General features: G+C 27.4%; 2 protein-coding genes across 2 annotated transcripts; both read right to left on the reverse strand.

Annotated features, from left to right (window-relative positions):
• Positions 1-1,762: 1,762 nt before the first annotated feature.
• Positions 1,763-16,049, reverse strand: LOC103580055 (angiogenic factor with G patch and FHA domains 1). The gene is made up of 8 exons (XM_014442381.2): positions 15,723-16,049; positions 15,421-15,657; positions 14,376-14,528; positions 14,032-14,182; positions 13,784-13,947; positions 12,761-13,200; positions 12,577-12,676; positions 1,763-2,010 (listed from the first exon to the last, which is right to left on the reverse strand). Exons 1-8 carry the CDS (start codon positions 15,912-15,914, stop codon positions 1,879-1,881), a joined length of 1,569 nt encoding a protein of 522 aa, XP_014297867.1. The 5' UTR covers positions 15,915-16,049; the 3' UTR covers positions 1,763-1,878.
• Positions 16,050-17,678: 1,629 nt separating this feature from the next.
• Positions 17,679-20,573, reverse strand: LOC103570653 (odorant receptor 13a-like). Its single transcript, XM_053740032.1, has 6 exons — positions 20,240-20,573; positions 19,553-19,838; positions 18,398-18,497; positions 18,221-18,331; positions 17,800-17,955; positions 17,679-17,738 (listed from the first exon to the last, which is right to left on the reverse strand). The coding sequence occupies exons 1-6, from the start codon at positions 20,556-20,558 to the stop codon at positions 17,679-17,681; spliced, it is 1,032 nt and encodes a 343-aa protein (XP_053596007.1). The 5' UTR covers positions 20,559-20,573.
• Between the last annotated feature and the right edge of the window lie 28 nt (positions 20,574-20,601).

A 20,601-nucleotide genomic window follows, 5' to 3' on the forward strand; every position in this document is an offset into this window, starting at 1 on the left:
GGGTTCTTGCGACAAAAAATACGAAGCTATTAAAAAAAAAAGTTGACTAATTTATTATATTTTTAATAACCGGCTGAAAGTATATCTTAACAAATTGTCTTTGTACTCAGAAAAAAAGTCTTGAGTCAAGAAAATATTTAAAAGACAAACTTTTTCGGGAACTAAGTCAAGATTTTCTTGAGTCAAGAAAATTGAGGTTTTCAAAAAAATTAAAGTAAAGTAACTTAATACTGTATTGCTAAAATAATTACAGCAGAAATGTTGTAACGTAGTACTTATTGCAATAATGTATCAAATCACTTGAATTTTAATTCTAGCTAATGAATAACCCTCTGCAATGTAGTATTTAAACTCAAGTTTATTAACTCGATTCTATAAAAGGTTTATTCCATGTAATTAGTTTGTGCCAACAATTTTTTTTGATTTAGTGATTTTAAAAAACTTTTGTTTTACCGCTTAAACTACTCGAATAAAATTTTTTAGTTACTGGGAATAATTTAATTTAAATATTTTCCTTAAATCAGCAGCCGTGACAATAATCATTGAATAAATTTTCTCGGTAGCCATTATAAATTTCCATTGATCTAAATAGCATACAAAGGAATTTGTTATGTCTGTAAGCGTCAATGTGAATCATTCCGACTTATTAAACCGTCAGATATTTTGTTACGATTCCGATTGTCATCAAGATCAAATTCCTCCACTCAATTCAGTGCACTCATTGCATTACCGCTCACTCATCAACTTTTGCAAATCATCCATCACTTTTTTTTCCTTCCATATTTATAACTTCCCAAAATAATTTTATCATTACCCCGCGATTTTATACGCGACCTTGACACCTTACAACTTGTTTTGCCTATAAATCTGGTAATAAAATTTAGTTAGTAACTCAAGTGTTAAAAAGTTAATAAAACCGGTGGTTAAATAATTTAAGTTTAAGTTTAAATTTAATTCCGAGTCAAAGTCTAAGACAAACTCGAACTTGAGTATAAAAAAAAAGTAATAATAAAAGAGTTTAAAACGTATTTTTAAAAAGGCTTTCTTGAGAATGTCGCTGACTAATTGTCAGTTGGTTTTCGGTTAGACGATAAAAAGTCAATTTTATACTGGACCCTCCTAATAGCACCAGCCAGTAGTAGTCTCATCTTGCTGTTACTGTTGATGGTCAGTTTGGTGGTCGTTGTTATGTTCCAGACTCTTTTATTCCCTGTCATCACTGATGTTGTTGTTTTTAAAATAAAATATATTTTCTTATTTTTCTGTCTGCAAATATATATATATATATATATATATATATATATATATATATATATATATATATATATATATATATATACAAATAAATACTGTTGATTTTTATGAGATTTATAAAAAATCATGATTTTTTTTCTGATACCAACGAAAAACCCAACATTCTTTAACAACGAAACGGGTTTTTTATTTCATTAATCATTATTTTTATGATCATTAATATTTTTTTTAAAATCTTTTTCACAGGAATTTTTTTTCTTTTTATAAAAAGTATTTAAAATTATTATAATAATATTTTTTATTATTTATTAATATAATAATTTTGAATATTAATTCTATAACTGTGGTAATATCAGTGTGAGGTAAAAAACCCAGAGGACAATTTTTAAGGAAATTTAATGCTGCATAAAAAAGGTCTTAAGGTACGAAATGATAAAATCGATACTCCGGAAGTTATAGCTGGTTAAAGTTTTAGGTGTCGGATGATGAAAAAAAAATTTAGTTTTTTAAATTAATTTATATTTATAAATTAAAATATTGGGATTTAAATTACAAGTTATTTTTATAATTCATTGTTTATTAGTTAATTAATTAATTAATTAAATAATTCAATTAACAATATAATTATGTTTTATCGTAACGTTGACGAGTTTTTCGCCAGATTGCTTGTTTTTTTTCGATATTTGGTTCCACTTCAATTGGCGGCAATTCTGTGTTACCTAGTCCTTTTTTAGCTCTGTTATTAATCATTAATACCTGTAATTATAATTAAATATAAGTGATTAATTACTTGTTCCTGTAAAAAATTTAATAAAGAAAAAAAAACTAGATTTTAATTAAGAAATAATTTTAATCTTATCTCTGTATCAAAACTATTGAGTTTACGTAAAAATTTATGAGGACTTTTTTTATAGAGTATGTAATGGTCTACAAAAGTATCTCTTATTGTTTTTATGGTATCTTTGATAGTTGAATCATAAATTGAATTCAAAGTTCCAAAGAAATTAAATTTCAAAAAGTCATTTTTATATTTTATATTTACTTCAAAATTATCTCATCAAATATTATATTTGCATAAAAATTCATAAGGACCTTTTTTATAGAGAATTTAATCCCTTATAAAATTTTACTGAATAATTTTTATCGCATCTTCAATACTTTAGCCAGAATATTTATTCAAAGTTAATGATTTGCTCTGAATCCCGTAAAATTCAATTTTTGCTAAAAATTGTTTCTTTTTTTTTGTAGTTTAAAAAAAAAAATTGCATGTATAATTACATAACTAAAAAAGAAGTCTTTGTAAGAAAATGACCTGGTTCCGAAAGCAAAAAGCATAAACTTGATAAAAATGTACAAGAAAGGTACAATAGAGTTTTTAGTACAAGAGTTAAGTCTGGTACTTTTGATGTTAAGTAAATTTGGGGCAAGTGTAGACCCCTAGATATATATATGAGTCTACATCTTAATGAGTATAGAATAAAAAAAACTCAACAGACTCTCGACTTATATTGCGCTAGCTCTTTTTTTTCTTTTTTTTTAACCAACATCCATTTTTATTTTTACTCTACTTAAATTATATTTTAAGTTAAATATCTACAAAAATAATAATAAAAATAAAAAATATAAAGTAGTGAGAGAAGAAGAAGGAGTAGATAGAGTGAGAAGATAAAAAAAAATGGTATGACCTCGTGAGAAGTGAAGGTAGTTTGCATAATAGGACAATTTATGAAGCTAGACGTAGTGCCCCAGACGCGCATCATCAGATCAGGCGGGTGTGAATCGAGGATGGAGCTGGAGAAAGAGGAAGAAGAGAAGGAGGAGGAGGAGACACAAGACCTGATGGTAGTATGAGGGTGGATGAAGGTGGAAAATGGGCAAATAGGACACTACGGCTAGACGGGCAAGACAATGCACTGTGTGGTGTCATTACTGATTTACCGCGCAGACGGTTCTTGTTACATATTATGTATTATATATATATATATATATATATATATATATATATATATATATATATATATATATATATATATAATCCAACCAATAGCTCTCTCTTTGCTATCATCAGACAGTAAAGACTTCTCACACTCGTCTGGCTGCAGTCCTCATCAATTTACCAATGAAAATCATATAAAATAAATATGTGTTACTTAAAATATATGTTACGTAAATTATATTGACTTGTACTGATGCTCGGAATTATTTTTATTTCACGTCATTAGATTTTTTATTCTTTATTAATTGGCACTAGACATTAATTAGTGGAAGTTTAGAAAAGTTTTGAACTTTTGGAAATTTGTGAGAATATGATTAAAATTAATGAGACATTTTTTTTAGTAATTTAAATGACCAACAAAACAAGCCCTTGGACGAATTGATACGATTAATAGAGGCTGAGATAAGTGAGTTTTAACATTGGTCAGATCATTGAACTTTTTTATTTTGATTTTTGAAGATATCTTGGAAGTTATTGAAAATATCACAAAAATTAATGAAAAATTTTTAGTAATTAAATCTAGTGAGCGAAAAAATATTCATGATTAATTAATTCACTCTAAATTCTAATAAATTAATATTTAAAAAATAAATACAAAAATGCAGAGTCAGAGATTCGAATCCGCAACCTAAGATTACGGTAAAAGCCTCTATACCCGGTCACTTTTCATTGGAGTGAAATTAAATCACTCAATATAAATTAATAAATACGATGAAAAACCTTTTTTTATAGTTTTAAGTATTAGAATCAAATTTTAGTTTGAAGAATAATGTTGATAATTAATTATTATTAATTTTTTAAATAGGGTTCTTGAGTGTACCCATGGTCACTCACTAAAAGTTGTCATGTACCATTACTAGATCAACACATGGCTCTATAGCCGATCGAAGACAATATCAATTAAACTATGATACGTTCATTGATTCGGACAAATAATTCATAAATTCTATTACTTTATTCTTTCATAATGTAAAATTTCATGAATTTTAAAAATATATTTAATAAGATATAGTTTAGGGTAACTCAAAAAAACCAACTATTTTTTTTTTCGAGTCTTTTATGAAAATTTGTTGGCTTACGATGCTTTAAGAAGCCTCTTCAAAAATCAACTCGATAAAATGTTTTCAAGAGGTCGCTCACAAATTTTGAAAATATTAAAAATGAATCAAATTCGGATTTTTTACTTCAAAATTTTTTCTTTGTTGTAGCAGCAATAGTTTATATTTATAAAATCATGTCTGTGTTGAAAATTTCAGACCAAAATTTAAATATTTAAACGGCGCTCAAGAGTTTCGAATATTAAGTGACAATATGTAACTAATACTTTGAATTAGTTTTTGTATTTTTTTATACCTCAATTATTGTCATTTTACTAAAATATAACTTTTGCATAACCAAAAATATACAGGACAGTCTTAAACAATAAAATTTGGTAAGTTTTGAATAAGCGAAAAAACCTAAAAATTAAATTAAAAAATAAGAAAGTATGTAAATAACTTATTATTGTTATTTCTCGGGTTATATTTTGATTCATTGTGATGCAAATTAATGGTGACGAAATCGAGAAGCTTTATTATTAATATTCAAGGGTCGCTCGAAAACATTCACAAGACAGCACTTTGAAACATTCAAAATTCTTGAGCGCCGTTTAAATATTTAAATTTTGGACTGAAATTTTCAGCATACTCATGCTTTTACAAATACAAACTATTGCTGCCAGAAGACTCGAAAAAAAAGTAGTTGGTTTTTTTGGATCGCCCTAATATAGTTATAACAATGCTTGAAAAATTTGACGTAACCTAAATTAAATCTATAACGAATGAACGTTAAAGTAAAAAATGGCCGGCTGAGCGCGATTTTGAAAACAGTCATTCAATTTCAATTTATAATCTGTTACAAAACAATTTGATACATCATATTTTAATATATTTAAATTCACAAATAATTATTCATCAATAATAATTTTTTTTATTGAAATTTTTTTTTTTTAAATTATAAAAAACCCATTAAACGGTTAAAGTGAGTGACTAATGGTACTGAGCGGGTACAGGGACTTTTACCTTAGTATGAAAAATAATGAGTTTGGAAAAGTTATGATAACTTGTAAACTAGTAGAAAACGAGAAATAGTTTTTAGAAAATTCAATGACAAGGAAAATAAGCCCTCGGATGAATTGATGCGATTAATAGAGGCTGAGATATATGAGTTTGAAAATAAGTCAAATAAAGAAAATTTTTTGTATATCTTTTATCGAGATTTTTGAAGATACCTTAGAAGTTATTGGAAATATCACAAAAATAAATGAGACACTTTTTGTAGTAAATTCAATAAATAAAAAAATGAGCGCTTGAATAAGTCAGTATGTTATTTCCAATTAAAGGTATTTGAATTTGAAAATGCATTAATTAAAATGAAGATAATTAATTGATGATTGTAATTAGATGTTGATTTAATTTGAATAGTCTGGGTGAGCATAAGCCGGTATCAAACGTATCGATTGACAAAACAGAGTGTTTGTTTGGCATTAATTAGTGTGTTGTTTCTATAGGTATGTATTTATGTCTAGCCTAGAGTCTAGAGTCTAGACTAGACCATAGTCTATATACTAGTCAACCAAACTCTGTCATGCGATTGTTATATATATATATATATATATAAACTATCTCGGGCTTTACAAACACATGTCTCATCTAGACTCTAGTCTAGGTCTAGACTCTAGACTATACACTATTATTGGTCTATATATATATATATATATATATATATATATATATATATATATATATATATATATACTCGACTGGTAATGTAAGCACATTGGATGGACTATAACTAGTATTATATACTGGTAATGTATTAGTATGAGTACATAGAACTAAACAGACTATCATGATATGATAATCCGGTGATGGATGTCTCCGTCGTCGTCGTTGTCATCGTGGTCGTAGCCATAGTCGTCTATCTCATTACATTATACACTTTGGTTAATTTAAATAAATTTTTCCCACACATTTTTGGTCTTATAAATTTATTTTAATTTATATAATTTATTACTGAGATGTAAGACAAAATAAAAATATACTTTTCAAGTGGAGTTTTAGTTTTATTTTAATACGGACGATAATAGAAATTTTTATTTTATAATTATTCAAACTGGGAGGGAATAGTTTTTATCTAATGAGATGTAGTTAGATTTTAGAACTGAATTTTTTTTTGACGGATTTAGATCTTAGATCTAAATTATTTTTTTCGAGAAAAGATTCATATTTTTTTTTTTTACTATGGAGGGTATAATTTCTTTTTTATATGTTTTTTATAGTTTAAAAAATATATGAGCTTAAAGATCTAATGAAAGTTTTAATTGTTATCTTTTAATAAAAATTATTAACTTTTCATACTTGGAATTTAAATTTTAGATAAACTATTAAACTTATGAAAAATGTTGTAAGAAACTTTTTTATAGAGAATTCGTATAGATGTTCGTATACTTGATAATTTATATTATCAATAAAATAAGGAAAATTTTGTTCCAGCCATATCTATGTGATAAAATAAGTTAATGTTATTAAATTTGGTATCGTTACAAAGGTTTTGACTTGAATTTGTGCCTTTTCATGGTTTAAACTCTTTTTTATTTTTAATTATTGAGATATGACTTTATCAATATCATTGGAGTGACGTTTAGATTACGCGGGAAAATAAGACGATCGTATTTATTTTCTTCAAATAAATAAATATTTTAATTATTCTGTCAGTGAATATGACTAAATATATGTAACTATTATATAAATATGATTAAGAGAAAATAAGAGAAATTTAGTCTATGCCATGTTTTCTATGATAATAAAAATTAAGCAGATTTAATTTGGCATCAGTCAAAAAAAAAATATATATTAAACGACTAATAAAAAAAAATTTGATCATGTGTAGATTTTTTTTTTAAGAATCCTATGATTATACAATCATCGAAATCAATAAGTTTGTGAGTCAATGATGAGATTTGTCTCATTTGACTTCAATGATAATAGAAATAAACAAAAGATTCTAAAATTAATTGTAGAGTATAGATTTTAATAAACAGTAATACTCAGGCAGTCACGTAGTGACTGTAGGTTGCTCGTTAATGTTAATATGATGATAATAGTAATAATAATATAAGTAGTAGCTCATTTTCAGCATTATAAATTATTAAATTGAATAAATATAAATATTATTTATATAACAATATAAAGAATGTCGATTGGTGGAAGTTAAATAAGTGAATAGATCGTGTGCAGTCTCTCTACTCTGTGCTAATCTGCGGATGCATACGGAAAAAGCATACTGAATAACAATGCAATGTGTCTTTTACCGGCGACGCATACAAATGTTACTACCTTAACGGGAATACAATATTATACATATATATGGGGGTGTGTGAATATTTTTCGATTTAAACACTAAAAAAATTCTAATTATAAATTTTCAAATTTCAATATTTGGTTCAAATTTAAAATATATAATATTTTATCTGTATCGTAAAGAAAAACGCTATTCTGGTGTTAAATTAAACCCTGAAACAGTGTTAAAATTTTTTCCGATATTAAGCAGTATTTAAAAAAAAGTTTTATTTTTGAAGTATCGGAAGTCGAATTGTATTTAAAATACAAAATAAAATTTTCCTTGTTGTCAATCTAATGACATGATAAATTGGCCAATTTATGGAAAAATCAAAAATATATTGGTTCAAAATGACATTTTAATGTTATCCTCTTCTAAAAAGTTGATGACCGGATGTCGTATCGTTTTTCGTCATTTCTGTGACTATTTTATTCGGTTGTTGATTGGTCGAATGAGATAGTGGCGGGATTTTTGAAAAAATGAAGGCGAGCGAAGCGAGCATGTTATGTCTAGTTGTATAAATTATAGGAAACAGATTTTTATGATTCAAGTCTCTCTGTAATCTAAAGCAGTGAAAAAAGTAAAACTATACGATCAATGATTAATTTATTATTTTCTAATCAGTTATTACCCCATGAAAAACATCAGAATTGTAATAAAAATAATTATTATATTATTTCTAAATATTCAATTTGATTAGTAATCAAAAATTTATGCAATTTGTTCGGTTTAATAAAATTGACATTAGTTATTTCATAGATAATATAATTATTCTTAGCTCAATTAACGATAATTTCGTAACTTTAACTATAGATTATTAATATTAATTTTTTTGTTTCGTAGATCTTGAAACACTTATATAGTCTTACTCCCATACTCCTATATTTCAATCGAAACTAGTTCGAACCCGTGTGTACATCATTTTAGTTAATTTTAACACCATTTTGTCACAGTGTAAGAAATAATATAATAATAATTGTAAAAAAATGTTAACTTTCTTTTTTCAACTAGTTGGAAACTGATATTTTATTGAAAAAAAAAAAAAAAAAAAAATTTGACAATTTGAGTTCTTAATATTGATTTATTGAAAATGCTCTTCACAATTTTTAATTTTTCGTTAATATGACCGAACATAATTTTCTACTGAATAAACTTTTCTTATTACAAGTTAAAAGTTTTATTGTGATTAATTTTTTATGTTCCAATGTTTTTACTCTAATTATTTTAGCAATACACTGTCAAGTTACTATAGATTAATTGGATTTAATCATCAAACATGATTATTAATTTTTGAAAACCGTGTCAATTTTATTAAACATTTTTGAAAATTAGATTGGCTATTTCATGTTTTTTAATACGGAATTTAGGTTCGTTTTTAATGGGTTTGCTTATTTTAGATCCTCAAACTATTAGATTTTTCTTGGACATTCATTATCAAAATCAAATAGAAGCCATTTTGTGCTCGGATAATTTCGATATAAATTTTATTAAAAATAGTTTTAAATCTTCAAATGCAATTTTTCATGTACCTGAAAGTCGGAACTTTTTTCACGCAACAAAAATTAAGTTAATTTATGTAAATCGGAACGATTTGCAATCTTAAATGCCAATAAGAAGGGTGATTCAGAGTATTCAAAGTATTCAAAAGCATTAAAATGTATTTAAAATTTTTTTATTCTAATCGTTTCAAATCGTTTCTTTTAATAAGGGGGTGACCTGCAATTTTCGGCTGACGTGCGAGCAGAGATCTAGATCCACTAAATTTTTTACACTTCATTTCTTTTTTTTATTTTCGTTTCGCGAAAAACGTTCCGATCTTCAGATACATAATTTTTCAATATATATATATATATATATAAAATAAACAGTTTATTTCATGCCTAGGTCAGTAAAATAAGAAAAGTCTCAGATCACATGTAATTATTGGCCGAGGCTGACCAACATGTGGTCTGAGGCTTTATTTTTTACTGGCCAAGGTGCGTATACTATTTTTTTGCTTGACGGAGCCGGAAAGTTGCAACTTTGTTCAGGGCAGAAAGTTGCTACTTTCCGGCCGGAGGGCAGAAAAATTTTGAGGCATAAAGACCACTTTGGCGTGCGTCAGCGAGTTATTTTATTGAACAACTTTTCGTCACAATTTATCATTTCTGCAGGTTCTCAAAAATCGAAAACGCCAATCACACATTATAATTGTCATGCTTTGTAACCAATATTATATACATTAGTCAGTCTGTTCAGTCGCATCTTATTTAGCCAAACAAATAATATGATAATTTTTTAGTTTTGTCAAAAAATATAAATAAATTTCTTATTTTAGTACATGTACATTTATAATTGTTTACGTATTATATATTTGTAATCATATTTTTATGTATATATATATCTAAATTAAACTCATTAATGTGATCTATTTATGTGTAAAAAAAAAATCTACACAAATAAATAAATAAAATGGTTTTTTATTGGTACCAATAATTTTTAACGTCCAGCTGGTGCAGCGGAATGCGTTATCCGGTGCATGGAAAAGGTATCGAGGTATACGATGGAAGGATTGAATACTGCTATACAGAAGAATGAATGGTTGAGTTAGTATAGGAAATGTTTTTTAAAACGACCGCGCACTTAAACGAATGAAAAGCGATCGCAATTGTGCACTGGCTTTTATTTTTGAATTTATTTCCGTCGGAAAAATGTAAATTTTTTTACGCCGATTTATTGTGCTTTATGGATGCTTTTTACAGTCTACTTTAGAGCGTACGCTTTACTGCCACTCTCAGTTACAATGTAACTAAAATTTTATTTATTTGTAAAGACGTAACTTATTATATTGCTTTTGATCATTTTTTTTTTAATTTTTAATTACCGTATTAAAATTTATATTTCAAAATTTTTTATTTTTTATCAACTCAAAGAATTAGTAGTTTGCTTCGTTATTTAATCTCTTGTCGCTGTCAATTGAATAATTTCGTCTATTTTTAGATTTTAGTCGATGAGTTGTACAAAAATTTTCAAAACCGGCGGCGTAAAAATTTGAAAAAAAAAAAAAATTTAGTGCATCAAAATTTATCTACTCTAAAAAAAATAATTCACCAACCAGCCAAGATAAATTTAAAAATTAAACCACAAACTCGAAGTTTTTTATCCGAACCGATACCTCATTAAATAATAAAGATTTTTTATTTAAAAAATAAACGGATGCTGCAGTGGAATGCAATAATTTCATCCGCCCGGTAATCAAACTCAGCATTTGCTTTCCATCTTTATAAAACTAAGTAATGCGTTTATTTATTTATTTTTATTTTTTGTTAACCCTCTTTTTTACTCCTTGGCAATAATATAAAAACAACAATAATAACCGTAATAATAGCGAGGTATGTGAAAATAGCTGTAGATTCATTGAAATACAATAATAATACAACAAAATAAAATTAAAAAAAAAAGGAAACGGATCAATTTAAATAGACTTGCACGTGTAATGATGATTAGAAAGGATATACAGTAATTACATATACACGCAGTCGATGCAACGAGTAATAATGATAAAAAATAATTTAAAAAATATATGGTACTGAGTTTTGATTTTTATCTGACTAAGATATTTGAGTAAAGGTTCTGATGGAGGTAATAAAAAAATATATTATTATTTTTTTTTTTTACTATAACAATAATAATTATTATTTTTATTGTAAAAAAAAGTAGTAATAATAATAAGGCATAAAAATTGTTAAGGCTCACGCAAGCAAATCTAAGTACTAGTGTAGTACTTAGACGGTCAGTAAGTAGTGTAAAACAAATACAAGTCTCTACTTATATCAGCTAAGTAAAGTCTGTACTTAATATTTATATTAATTATTATATATTATATAGGTAGAAATAGAGGTAGAAGTAACCGGAACTTGAGATTTAACCGCGACATGAGATAACTATTTTCTTGGTGTAGTTATATGAGACACACCCTACTGTACTGCTGGACTTGATACTCCAGTCTGCTTTCGTGCTGATATATCGTGACGATGCAATACTATCTACTGCACTGTACGCTCTCTCTCTCTCTCTCTCTCTCTCTGTACTCTTTAGTCTTTACTCTTCTCTTATCATTCCGGCAACATGAAGCGAAATATTTTCGAATTAAAGTTACTACTGGGTCCTTAACATTCGCGGCTTTTTTTATTTGGAATATAATTTGATTATTTATTTAAATGGGGAGACTGCTTCCGTGGTAAACTATGAGTTATTTTTTGAGCGAGATTTTATTTGGAGTCTTAACTAACTAATTTAAAGAGGATTAAGTTTCCTACAAAAATATATTGATACATTTTTATCATATATCTAATACTTGAGTCAAGATTTTAATTTAAAAATTAATTATTCGATTTTTTTAGAATATTGTGTTTAAAATTAATAGAAGGAATATTTAAAATTCAATTTTTAGTTAAACTATCAAAGATAAAAAAAAGTTTAAAAGAACTAGTTTATAGATAATTAAATTTCCTACAAAATTGTACTGACATATTCCGATCGTATCTTTGGCAGTTTAGCCAAAATTTTAATTTAAAAAGTAAATAGTTACCGCGGAGATTAAAAGTTTCAGAATTTAAAATCCAAATTCTGACAAAAATACAAAAAAAAAAATGTATAGGAACTAATTTATAGAAAATTAAATTATCTACAAAAAAAGTACTGATACATTTTAGTGTATCTCTAATATTTTGGTCCATATTTTTATGTTAAACTCTACGACTAATATTTTTTCTCAACTTAAAAAATTTTTTTTTTCGCGCTCAAATTGACGGCTTTTAATAACAATATTAATTAAAACTTTAAAATAACTATGAACTTAAAAAACCTATCTACATAAAATATTCTTAAAGATTTTTTTCCAGATTAATTATAAAAAATCTTTCTAATTAAATTATTTAAATTAATAAATAAAAATAAAAACTTACAGGTTCTGTACGGCCGTCACCATCTTTACCAAGTGATTGTCCTTCAGACCATCCCATTTTAGATAATAATTTAAAACCTTTGTTATCTTTTGCTATGGATCTGAAACAATAATCAATTTAAAATAATTAATCAATTAGTTAATTAATTAAATAGAGTTATAAATTAATAGTGAGTAAAACTTACGTATCAACAGAACTTTGTTGAGTCTTGGCATACTGATTAGAAGAACCAACGCAGTCTCTCCTTGTTTGAGCTCTATCTTGATATCCTCTTGCGACTTGACTCGCTTTTTCAGTGTTGTCTTTATCAACCCCAAATTTATTTTTCAATCTTTTCAATTCCAACTTGTGTGAATTTATTTTCGACGGTTGATTACTCGAGCCATCTGGCTGCTGAATCAATCCCGGCTCGCAGTGACCGCAAGTCTCATGTCCGGTGTGTACGTGGCACAATAATTTAGTGCTTGCTATCTGTACAATTGATCCATGAGCTATCTCTACTGGCTCAGACTCTTGTTTGGCAACTGACAAACGCTTTCCGTTTACATAAGTCCCATTACGGGATCCCAAATCAATTATTTCGTATCGTTTCCTTGATGTATTGTATTGAAATCTTGCGTGATGCTGCCAATTTTATTAAAATTATTAATTTTTTATACCTACGGTCACAGATACGGGAAAAATTAATAAGAACTTTTTTATAGGCTATTCAATTTTCTACAAAAAATATCCTATAATTTTTTCCTAAAATTGATTTTTAAAGCTTAAGCTCAAAATTTTAATTCATTTATTTTTCACTAAAAATTCTACTTTGAACTTCAAACAATTTAAATTAAAAATATCTCATTAACTATCAAAGATATAAAAAAAAATCATGTCTATCTTTTTTGTAGGCCATTTAATTTTCTACAAAAAATGTCTTTACTTTTTACCTAAAAATCAATTTTTAAAGCTCTAGCCCAAAATTTGAATTCAATTACATTTGACTCAAAAATCTACTTCGTAATTTGAACAATTTAAATTAAAAATATCTCATTAACTATCAAAAATATGAAAAAAATCATATCTATCTTTTTTGTAGGCCATTCAATTTTCTACAAAAAATGTATCTGTGATTTTTTTCTAAAAATCAATTTTTAAAGCTCTAGAAGCCTAAAAAAAAAAAAAATGTAATAATCAGCACGTAAATAAAATTAAAAATTATTACTTTGCTTATATTTATATCAGGTATCAAAACAAGATGACCATTTCCCTCGCGACCTAGTGAACCTCCAATGAATGTTATGATAAATAATGAGCCTAGCTTTAACTGTTGTAGATTTGTTTCCTTAACAATTATTCTCATACACGGAGGATAAAATTTTGCGTCATCTGCGAAAAAAATTTATTTTGTTTAGAAAAAAATAATCATGAACTTATAATATAGATATATATAAAATAAATATATGAATGAACCTTCATTATCAGTTGACTCAGATGAGGATTCCGTTGAGGAACTGGCCTCACTGGCAGAACATTCGCCTTCTTCAATAGCGTCATCACAACCAGCGCCATCATCATTGTTCTTTTCATCAGTAGCAGATTCTTTATACCTTTTAACGTCATCCTAAAAGACGAAAAATATATTCATACCTTGTGTTTAACATTTCAAATTTTTTTTTTAAATAATAAGTCATTTTAAGGTTTAATAGTTTTTGTAATTGAGCTTTGGTTGTCACAAACACCTGAAATAATTAAATACGTATTAGAAAAATTGATAAAAATATCTATCAGGTGTTTTAATCTTTTAAATTAAATACCTTGTGTTTTTTATTTTTTTTACGTTTTTCCATTTTTCGTTCACTATTCCCTGATTCAGTTGATGGTAACTGGCTGTGATACTTGTATGACTTTGATTCATTGTCATAATAATAATATACTCCGGAATTACCATCGTAATAGAGTCCTTTTACCTGTTCATAAAATATTCAAATAGTATAATTTTTTATTTAAATTTATAACAAGTCATGCTTAATTAGCTAAATGTAGATCTTATTGAATATATATATATATTAGGGTGTTTCAGAAGAAAAAATTTTTTTTCTTATGGTCTCAAAAATTAGTCTTAGGTATAAAATAAATCCTCCCAAGAGAGCAGCTCGAAATCTTAATTCTACTAAGATCTCAACAAATACTTATTTTCCCATTCAAATTGCATGTAAAAAATTTATAAATATATTTAAAATTTAAAAATAATTTTAAAAAAGTATTTAAAAAATTTTTTTCGAAAATCGAAGCACACATTCTTGTGGGAAATTAAATTCTCTACAAAAAAGCTCCTGATTGTTTTCTCCGGAGAACTAACAGAAAAAAAGTTATGAATCTTTAAACTATATTAAATAGTATAACTTCATGTTTCCATTATATTAATGGATCAAATAATTTTTCTTAATCAGGGACGTTTCGTAGTCAAATCGTTTTTTGATTTAGCAGAGCTCAAAAGTTTACCAATAATAACGTTTTCGAGCTCTCTGAGCTCGAAAAAAATAGTAAAAAACGTTTTTTTTTCGAAAACAAAGGTATACAAAAGTATTTTCGAGCTCGAAAATGTATCCACAACAATTTTTTGAGCTCAAGGAGCTCGAAATGGGCGGAAAGTTTTGAGGCTGGCCCACAGGGTCAACCGACAGACCGATTTCTTTTACAAATATTATTGTCATTAATATTTTGAAATTTTGAAAACATCTAGAGCCTTAACTGAATAATTATCAATGCCAATTAAAATTAATGAAATTCTGAAAGAATTAAAAAATCCTCTGATACTTCTTTAGTTTGATTAAGCAAAAAAAAAATAACAATAATTACTGCGTCATAATAATATCCAGTATTGTAGTCATAATACAACCCAGATGTTTCTTCATAAACAAATCCACTTTGTTGCAAAGTTGACTCAGCTATTTGTTTAACTTGCTCCGTAATACTATTGGACTCATCATTATTCCATTCGCAAGTGCCATCCACAGTTACAGGAATTTTATTTCTATCAAAATCAGTCTGGACTTCCTTATCAGTCAATTCTTTGATCAACTTTCTCTCTTTTTTCTGTAAAAATTTATGTTTACAAATATCTATTTCAAAGAAAATGAAAAATCCCAATAAATACTGACCTGGTTTATCAATTTATTGTGCAATTTAGTTATTTTTTTATCTTGATATTTGATATACTTTTTAAGTTTGGTTATAAACTCCAACACTTCTGGATAATCTTTTAATATTTCAGTAAAATCTTCAGATATATTTATTTTTATGTTTAAGTTCTCGTTGGTTTCTTTATCTGACTGATTCTCACATTCATTCATTTTTAATCTTATATATTTACTGATAAATAATTGTTGATGATAATAAAAGAAAAAATATAGACGTATATAATTTTAATGTGAGCAATTTTATGTTAGAAGTTAGAACTAGGGCTAAATAATTTTTGTCAGCTGATTTGAAACAGGTTATATATTTTATTATTTTAAATTATTAAGTGCATACATTAAAATATGAGGACAAAAAGTGTACTGACTGCCATCTAGCGGTGGTTGACGCTTACCGGATACTATAATTGTTACGAATAAAACCACTGGGTAAATAAGTAAAGCGAACCTTACTTAAGAGAACACCATAAAAATCCCGAAAATCCTTTAACTTCTGAAATTAATCTCATGAACTCTATTGGAATTATAAATCTCAAGTAATACAGCCTATATACTTTTGAGGGCTAGTAAATTTTATGTCAGGAATAACTGCGTTAACTTAAAACACTTTTTGTCTTTTATAGTGTTCTTTATAAGGAAAAGCTATAATAAATCCAGAAAAATTTTTGCATTTCTGAAATTAATTCTTCAAGTCCTGTCAAAATAGTAAATTCTCAAAATTAGGATCTACATGCTTTCAAGCGTCAATAACTTTGGTTCGAAAGGAATGAAAAAAATTCATTTTGTGGCGGCATTGGCACCTCGGTCACGCCTCTTCTGGACTCGTCTCTCAACCAAACGCTCGAAACGCCGACTACAGGTCGGAACATAAAACACTTTTACGCACACACTCATACACACAAACACAAACAGTTACACAAATATATACACTTGGACCTTCTTTAAGATGTTGATGAGACGTCCAAATCACAAATAGGAACTCATTCAGAACTCAAATGAAGAAGACGTCATTTTACTATCTGGGTTTGCTCCTGAAAGAAATAACTCCACATAACACGAACGTTTTTTGTTCGTTATACTGTTCTCTATAAGAGAAAAATTTTTAAAATCTCATAAAATAATTTATTTCTGAAATTAATCCTCCCATTCTTTCTAAAATTTCAAAATTAATGAATTAGAATCCACACTCTTTTAAAATGAATCAGTGAAAAGTATTCCAGTCAGTGAATATTCACTGCACGAATAGTCCCAAGTGTATCACTAATTGAATCAGATATATTTGGGACTGATTCGTGGTGAATATTCACTGATTTGTAGATTTTTTCACTGATTCATTTTAAGAGATCATGCTTTCAAGCGTTGATAGATCTCCTTCGATAAAAATTTACACAATGCAGACGTTTTTTGTTTTTTATAATGTCCTCAATAAAAATCAAGACATTATTTTTATTCCTAAAATTAATCCTCAAAATTCATAGATTTGTTCCCGAAAAAAATTACTCGACAACACAATAAAACGTTTTTTATTCTTTGTTCTCTTTCCTTAATGAGACAAAAACGTTAAAAAATCCCCTAAAATGATTTTATTCCTAAATTTTATCTTTCAAACCCCTTTGAAATTACAAATCCTCATAAATTCGTTAATAATGATAACTCTCCAGTTTAACTTAACTCATATCTAGTCATGAATTTTAATTTTAATTTGAGTTCTCAACTATTCCAAATACTATTAATGTTTCACGTAAATAAAAATTAATATAGATTGTAGATAACATATGTCGTTTTGATTGAACTAGTCTGTCGTTCCTTAATAACTAAATAAATAAATAATGCATTGATTAATTAATTAGTCCAGTCCAGGATCAATGAATTACAAATTTTCCTATTATTAAAATATTTATTTGCAAAAAAAAAACACTATTAATCTTTCTGTGTCATTTTACGTAACATCGACAAATAACTCATCGCCGTTTTCAAAACCTAAAAAATTACATAAATTAGTAAAAAATAACTCTATTAATTTCAAATACCATTAACTTACATCAGTAAAACCTGACAACGAAAAAATGAAAAACTTTCCAGCAGTAATTTTCAGCGGCTCCTGAGTTTCAATTAAACAAATTAATAATGACTTGCGAAATTTATGCGACGCTTTGTACCATAAGCATTCATAATACGCTTCATTAACTTTTCTACTCTAAAAATTGAGAAAAAAACTAAGTATGTAAAGTCTTCCCAAAGAGTAAGTTACCGTTCGGAATTGTCTGAAATTTTTGGCTCATAACGTCATTGAGACGTAAATTTTTCCTAGAAGGAATGTCGACGTTTGCTTTCATCCTCACTCTTTGAAAAATTAGTCTAGTATCACGGTTACGAGCCAAAAATTTCCAGCAATACTCGACGGCGACTTACTGTCTATGAGGATTTTAACTGCATATTAATTGATTGGTTAATTAAAATACCTCATTAAGTAAACATTCACCGACAATACAGTAACCGTAAATTAAAAATGCTGTTGCAATTATACATATAATGTAAACATATCCAAATGAACTTTCACTCATACTTGAGCCCTTAAATAATAAAAATCAATTGTTCAATTAATTGACTTGTTAATTGTTGATAGTTCATTTTATTACAATTATCACAATATATGACATCAATCCCAGAAGCAATGTAGTGCCAACTAAATCAATTAGCAGAACAAAATGAAATGTATCGTCAAGTGTCTTTGCCATCCTGAAAAATAATTCAAAATAAGACTTCAATTAATCAACTGATTGATAGACTTTAATAGCATTGTCTTAAGAAAGTTATTTGAAAAAGTCCTTCAGTAAGTTTTTTACGGAAGATTTAAACAAGACTTGAAGAAGATGAATTTCATAAGTTTACTTTCTACAAGTAGCTATACTTTAGGTAGCTCGAGGAGCTTTATTTTTTCCGTGCTCTCTTAAAATGAATCAGTGAATATTCACTGCATAAACAGTCGCAAGTATACCACTTATTCAATCAGTGATTTCACTGATTCATTAAAGAGAGTGTATGACAATGTTAAGTGAGGGTTGTTGCAGAATCGCTCAAGATATCGGGTTTATTTTTTTTTTTAGAATTGCTCGTTGCTAAAATTCAATACCTACTCTTTAAATCTGAAACAGTGAAAACCACTTGGTATACTTATAACTGTGAAACAGTGAAAAGTCACTGTTTCAGATTTAGAGAGTATAGCAATCTCAGTGATCCTCATTAAAATTTAAAGCGCTAAAAATGATTAATATTGGTACTCGATAAAGAGTAAATCGAAAATTAAATGAGCACATAGTTATATTTATAATCCAGATGGTAACAGTTACTATCAGAAATTATAATTATTACCATCCTGATAGTAACTGTTATCATCCTGATTGTAACTGTTACAAAATTTATTGCAGAAGTTATCATCCAATAATTATTAATCCTATTAAAAAAAAATTATAACACCAACTATTTTTGCATTGAAAATCATTCTAGATGATTGGAATAAAAAATTTAACATAATAAACACAATTACTTAATTTTCTGAGTGTAGCTACAATTCACATGATGACATAGTAAAACTTACAACACCAACAAACGAATTTCCATGTATCTTAAGTAATGCTGCTTCAAGTCCGACCTAATGAATTTTACGCGAGTATCTTGGCCATACTGCAACAGATTTACTTAAGACATTTTACAGAAGTACTTTGCCTTAGACTTCCTCTAGACTGATCATACAAACTTCCTTAAGACTCAAGAGATTTGATGGATGTTGCTACCAAACAGATCGCATGTGACGTCTAACAAGTCGTCTAAAAATAATTTGAACTTTATCTTCATCAATATCTACGGAAATTTTTTTAATTCTATGATTGAGTACCGCTAATTGCCCGCAAATATGCAGTACCATTGTTATTAATAAACAAATCCATGCATTGTGGCATACTAATAAGTAGACCATCGGTGATAAGTATCCATACATTATGAAGTACGATTGGGTCGTTTCAATAGGGATAAATGTTGTCAACTGGAATGGAAGCACTAAGAATGTAAAATTACTTGTATCTGTTACTGAAATAATAAAATTTTTTATTAAATTTTCTGCAAGTAAAATTGGAATATATTAACTACCCCACACTCAGAGAAATTTGAATAGTTATAGTAACTAAACAGAGGCATTCAATGTTAAGTTCCCTTCAAAATCCCTAAACTAGGTTCCCGAGAGTATTCCGATTGACTGATGATTGAATCCGATTGAGTTTCGAGGTAATTTTTAAATAAGGTAGGATTTTTTAGTGAAGTATTTAATTAGGGCTACTAATCTTTTCTGTGTAATTACATGGAAACTGAGTATTTAGTAGATTTGCAAAAAAAAATCACTTATCAAAAATTTTCCATAAATAATTCTCAAATTTATAAAAAAAGTGTTTATTTTAAAAATAAATATTTTAAATAAAATAACTTACTGAGCGGCATTATGACATAATAAGTCAAAATAGGTCTTAAAAAATACAAAGAAGCCGCAACAATAATGTAAGGCATTGAAATTTTGTAAAATAATTTAGCCAAAGCGTTGTACTCTAAATAAATTTTTTTTTCTTCCCAATTATCGTAATAGTCATCCTCAAAATCTTCTATAATCGCGCATATTAAATGTCTCAGCATAATACTGTATCGAAAAACGAACAATTTTGCGTACACCATACTTTGCATTACTGATTCGAGTACACTGAGTACCATCATTTCGAGATCACCAAAAACTGCAAGTAATTTCGCGTACTCCATTATCAAATGAAGTGTTAAATAAACTGTCCATATTGTTGCCCGT

This window comes from Microplitis demolitor, chromosome 6, assembly GCF_026212275.2.
Source record: "Microplitis demolitor isolate Queensland-Clemson2020A chromosome 6, iyMicDemo2.1a, whole genome shotgun sequence".
Taxonomy (NCBI): domain Eukaryota; kingdom Metazoa; phylum Arthropoda; class Insecta; order Hymenoptera; family Braconidae; genus Microplitis; species Microplitis demolitor.

Coding starts and splice junctions, on each gene's coding strand:
- LOC103580055 (XM_014442381.2), bottom strand. CDS start 15,914: ATGAATGAATGTGAGAATCAGTCAGATAAAGAAACCAACGAGAACTTA. Junction 15,658..15,722: donor ACAATAAATTGATAAACCAG/GTCAGTATTTAT, acceptor AAATTTTTACAG/AAAAAAGAGAGAAAGTTGAT. Junction 14,529..15,420: donor CTGGATATTATTATGACGCA/GTAATTATTGTT, acceptor TTTTATGAACAG/GTAAAAGGACTCTATTACGA.
- LOC103570653 (XM_053740032.1), bottom strand. CDS start 20,558: ATGGAGTACGCGAAATTACTTGCAGTTTTTGGTGATCTCGAAATGATG. Junction 17,956..18,220: donor GTGAATGTTTACTTAATGAG/GTATTTTAATTA, acceptor CTCAATTTTTAG/AGTAGAAAAGTTAATGAAGC. Junction 17,739..17,799: donor CGTTGTCAGGTTTTACTGAT/GTAAGTTAATGG, acceptor GTAATTTTTTAG/GTTTTGAAAACGGCGATGAG.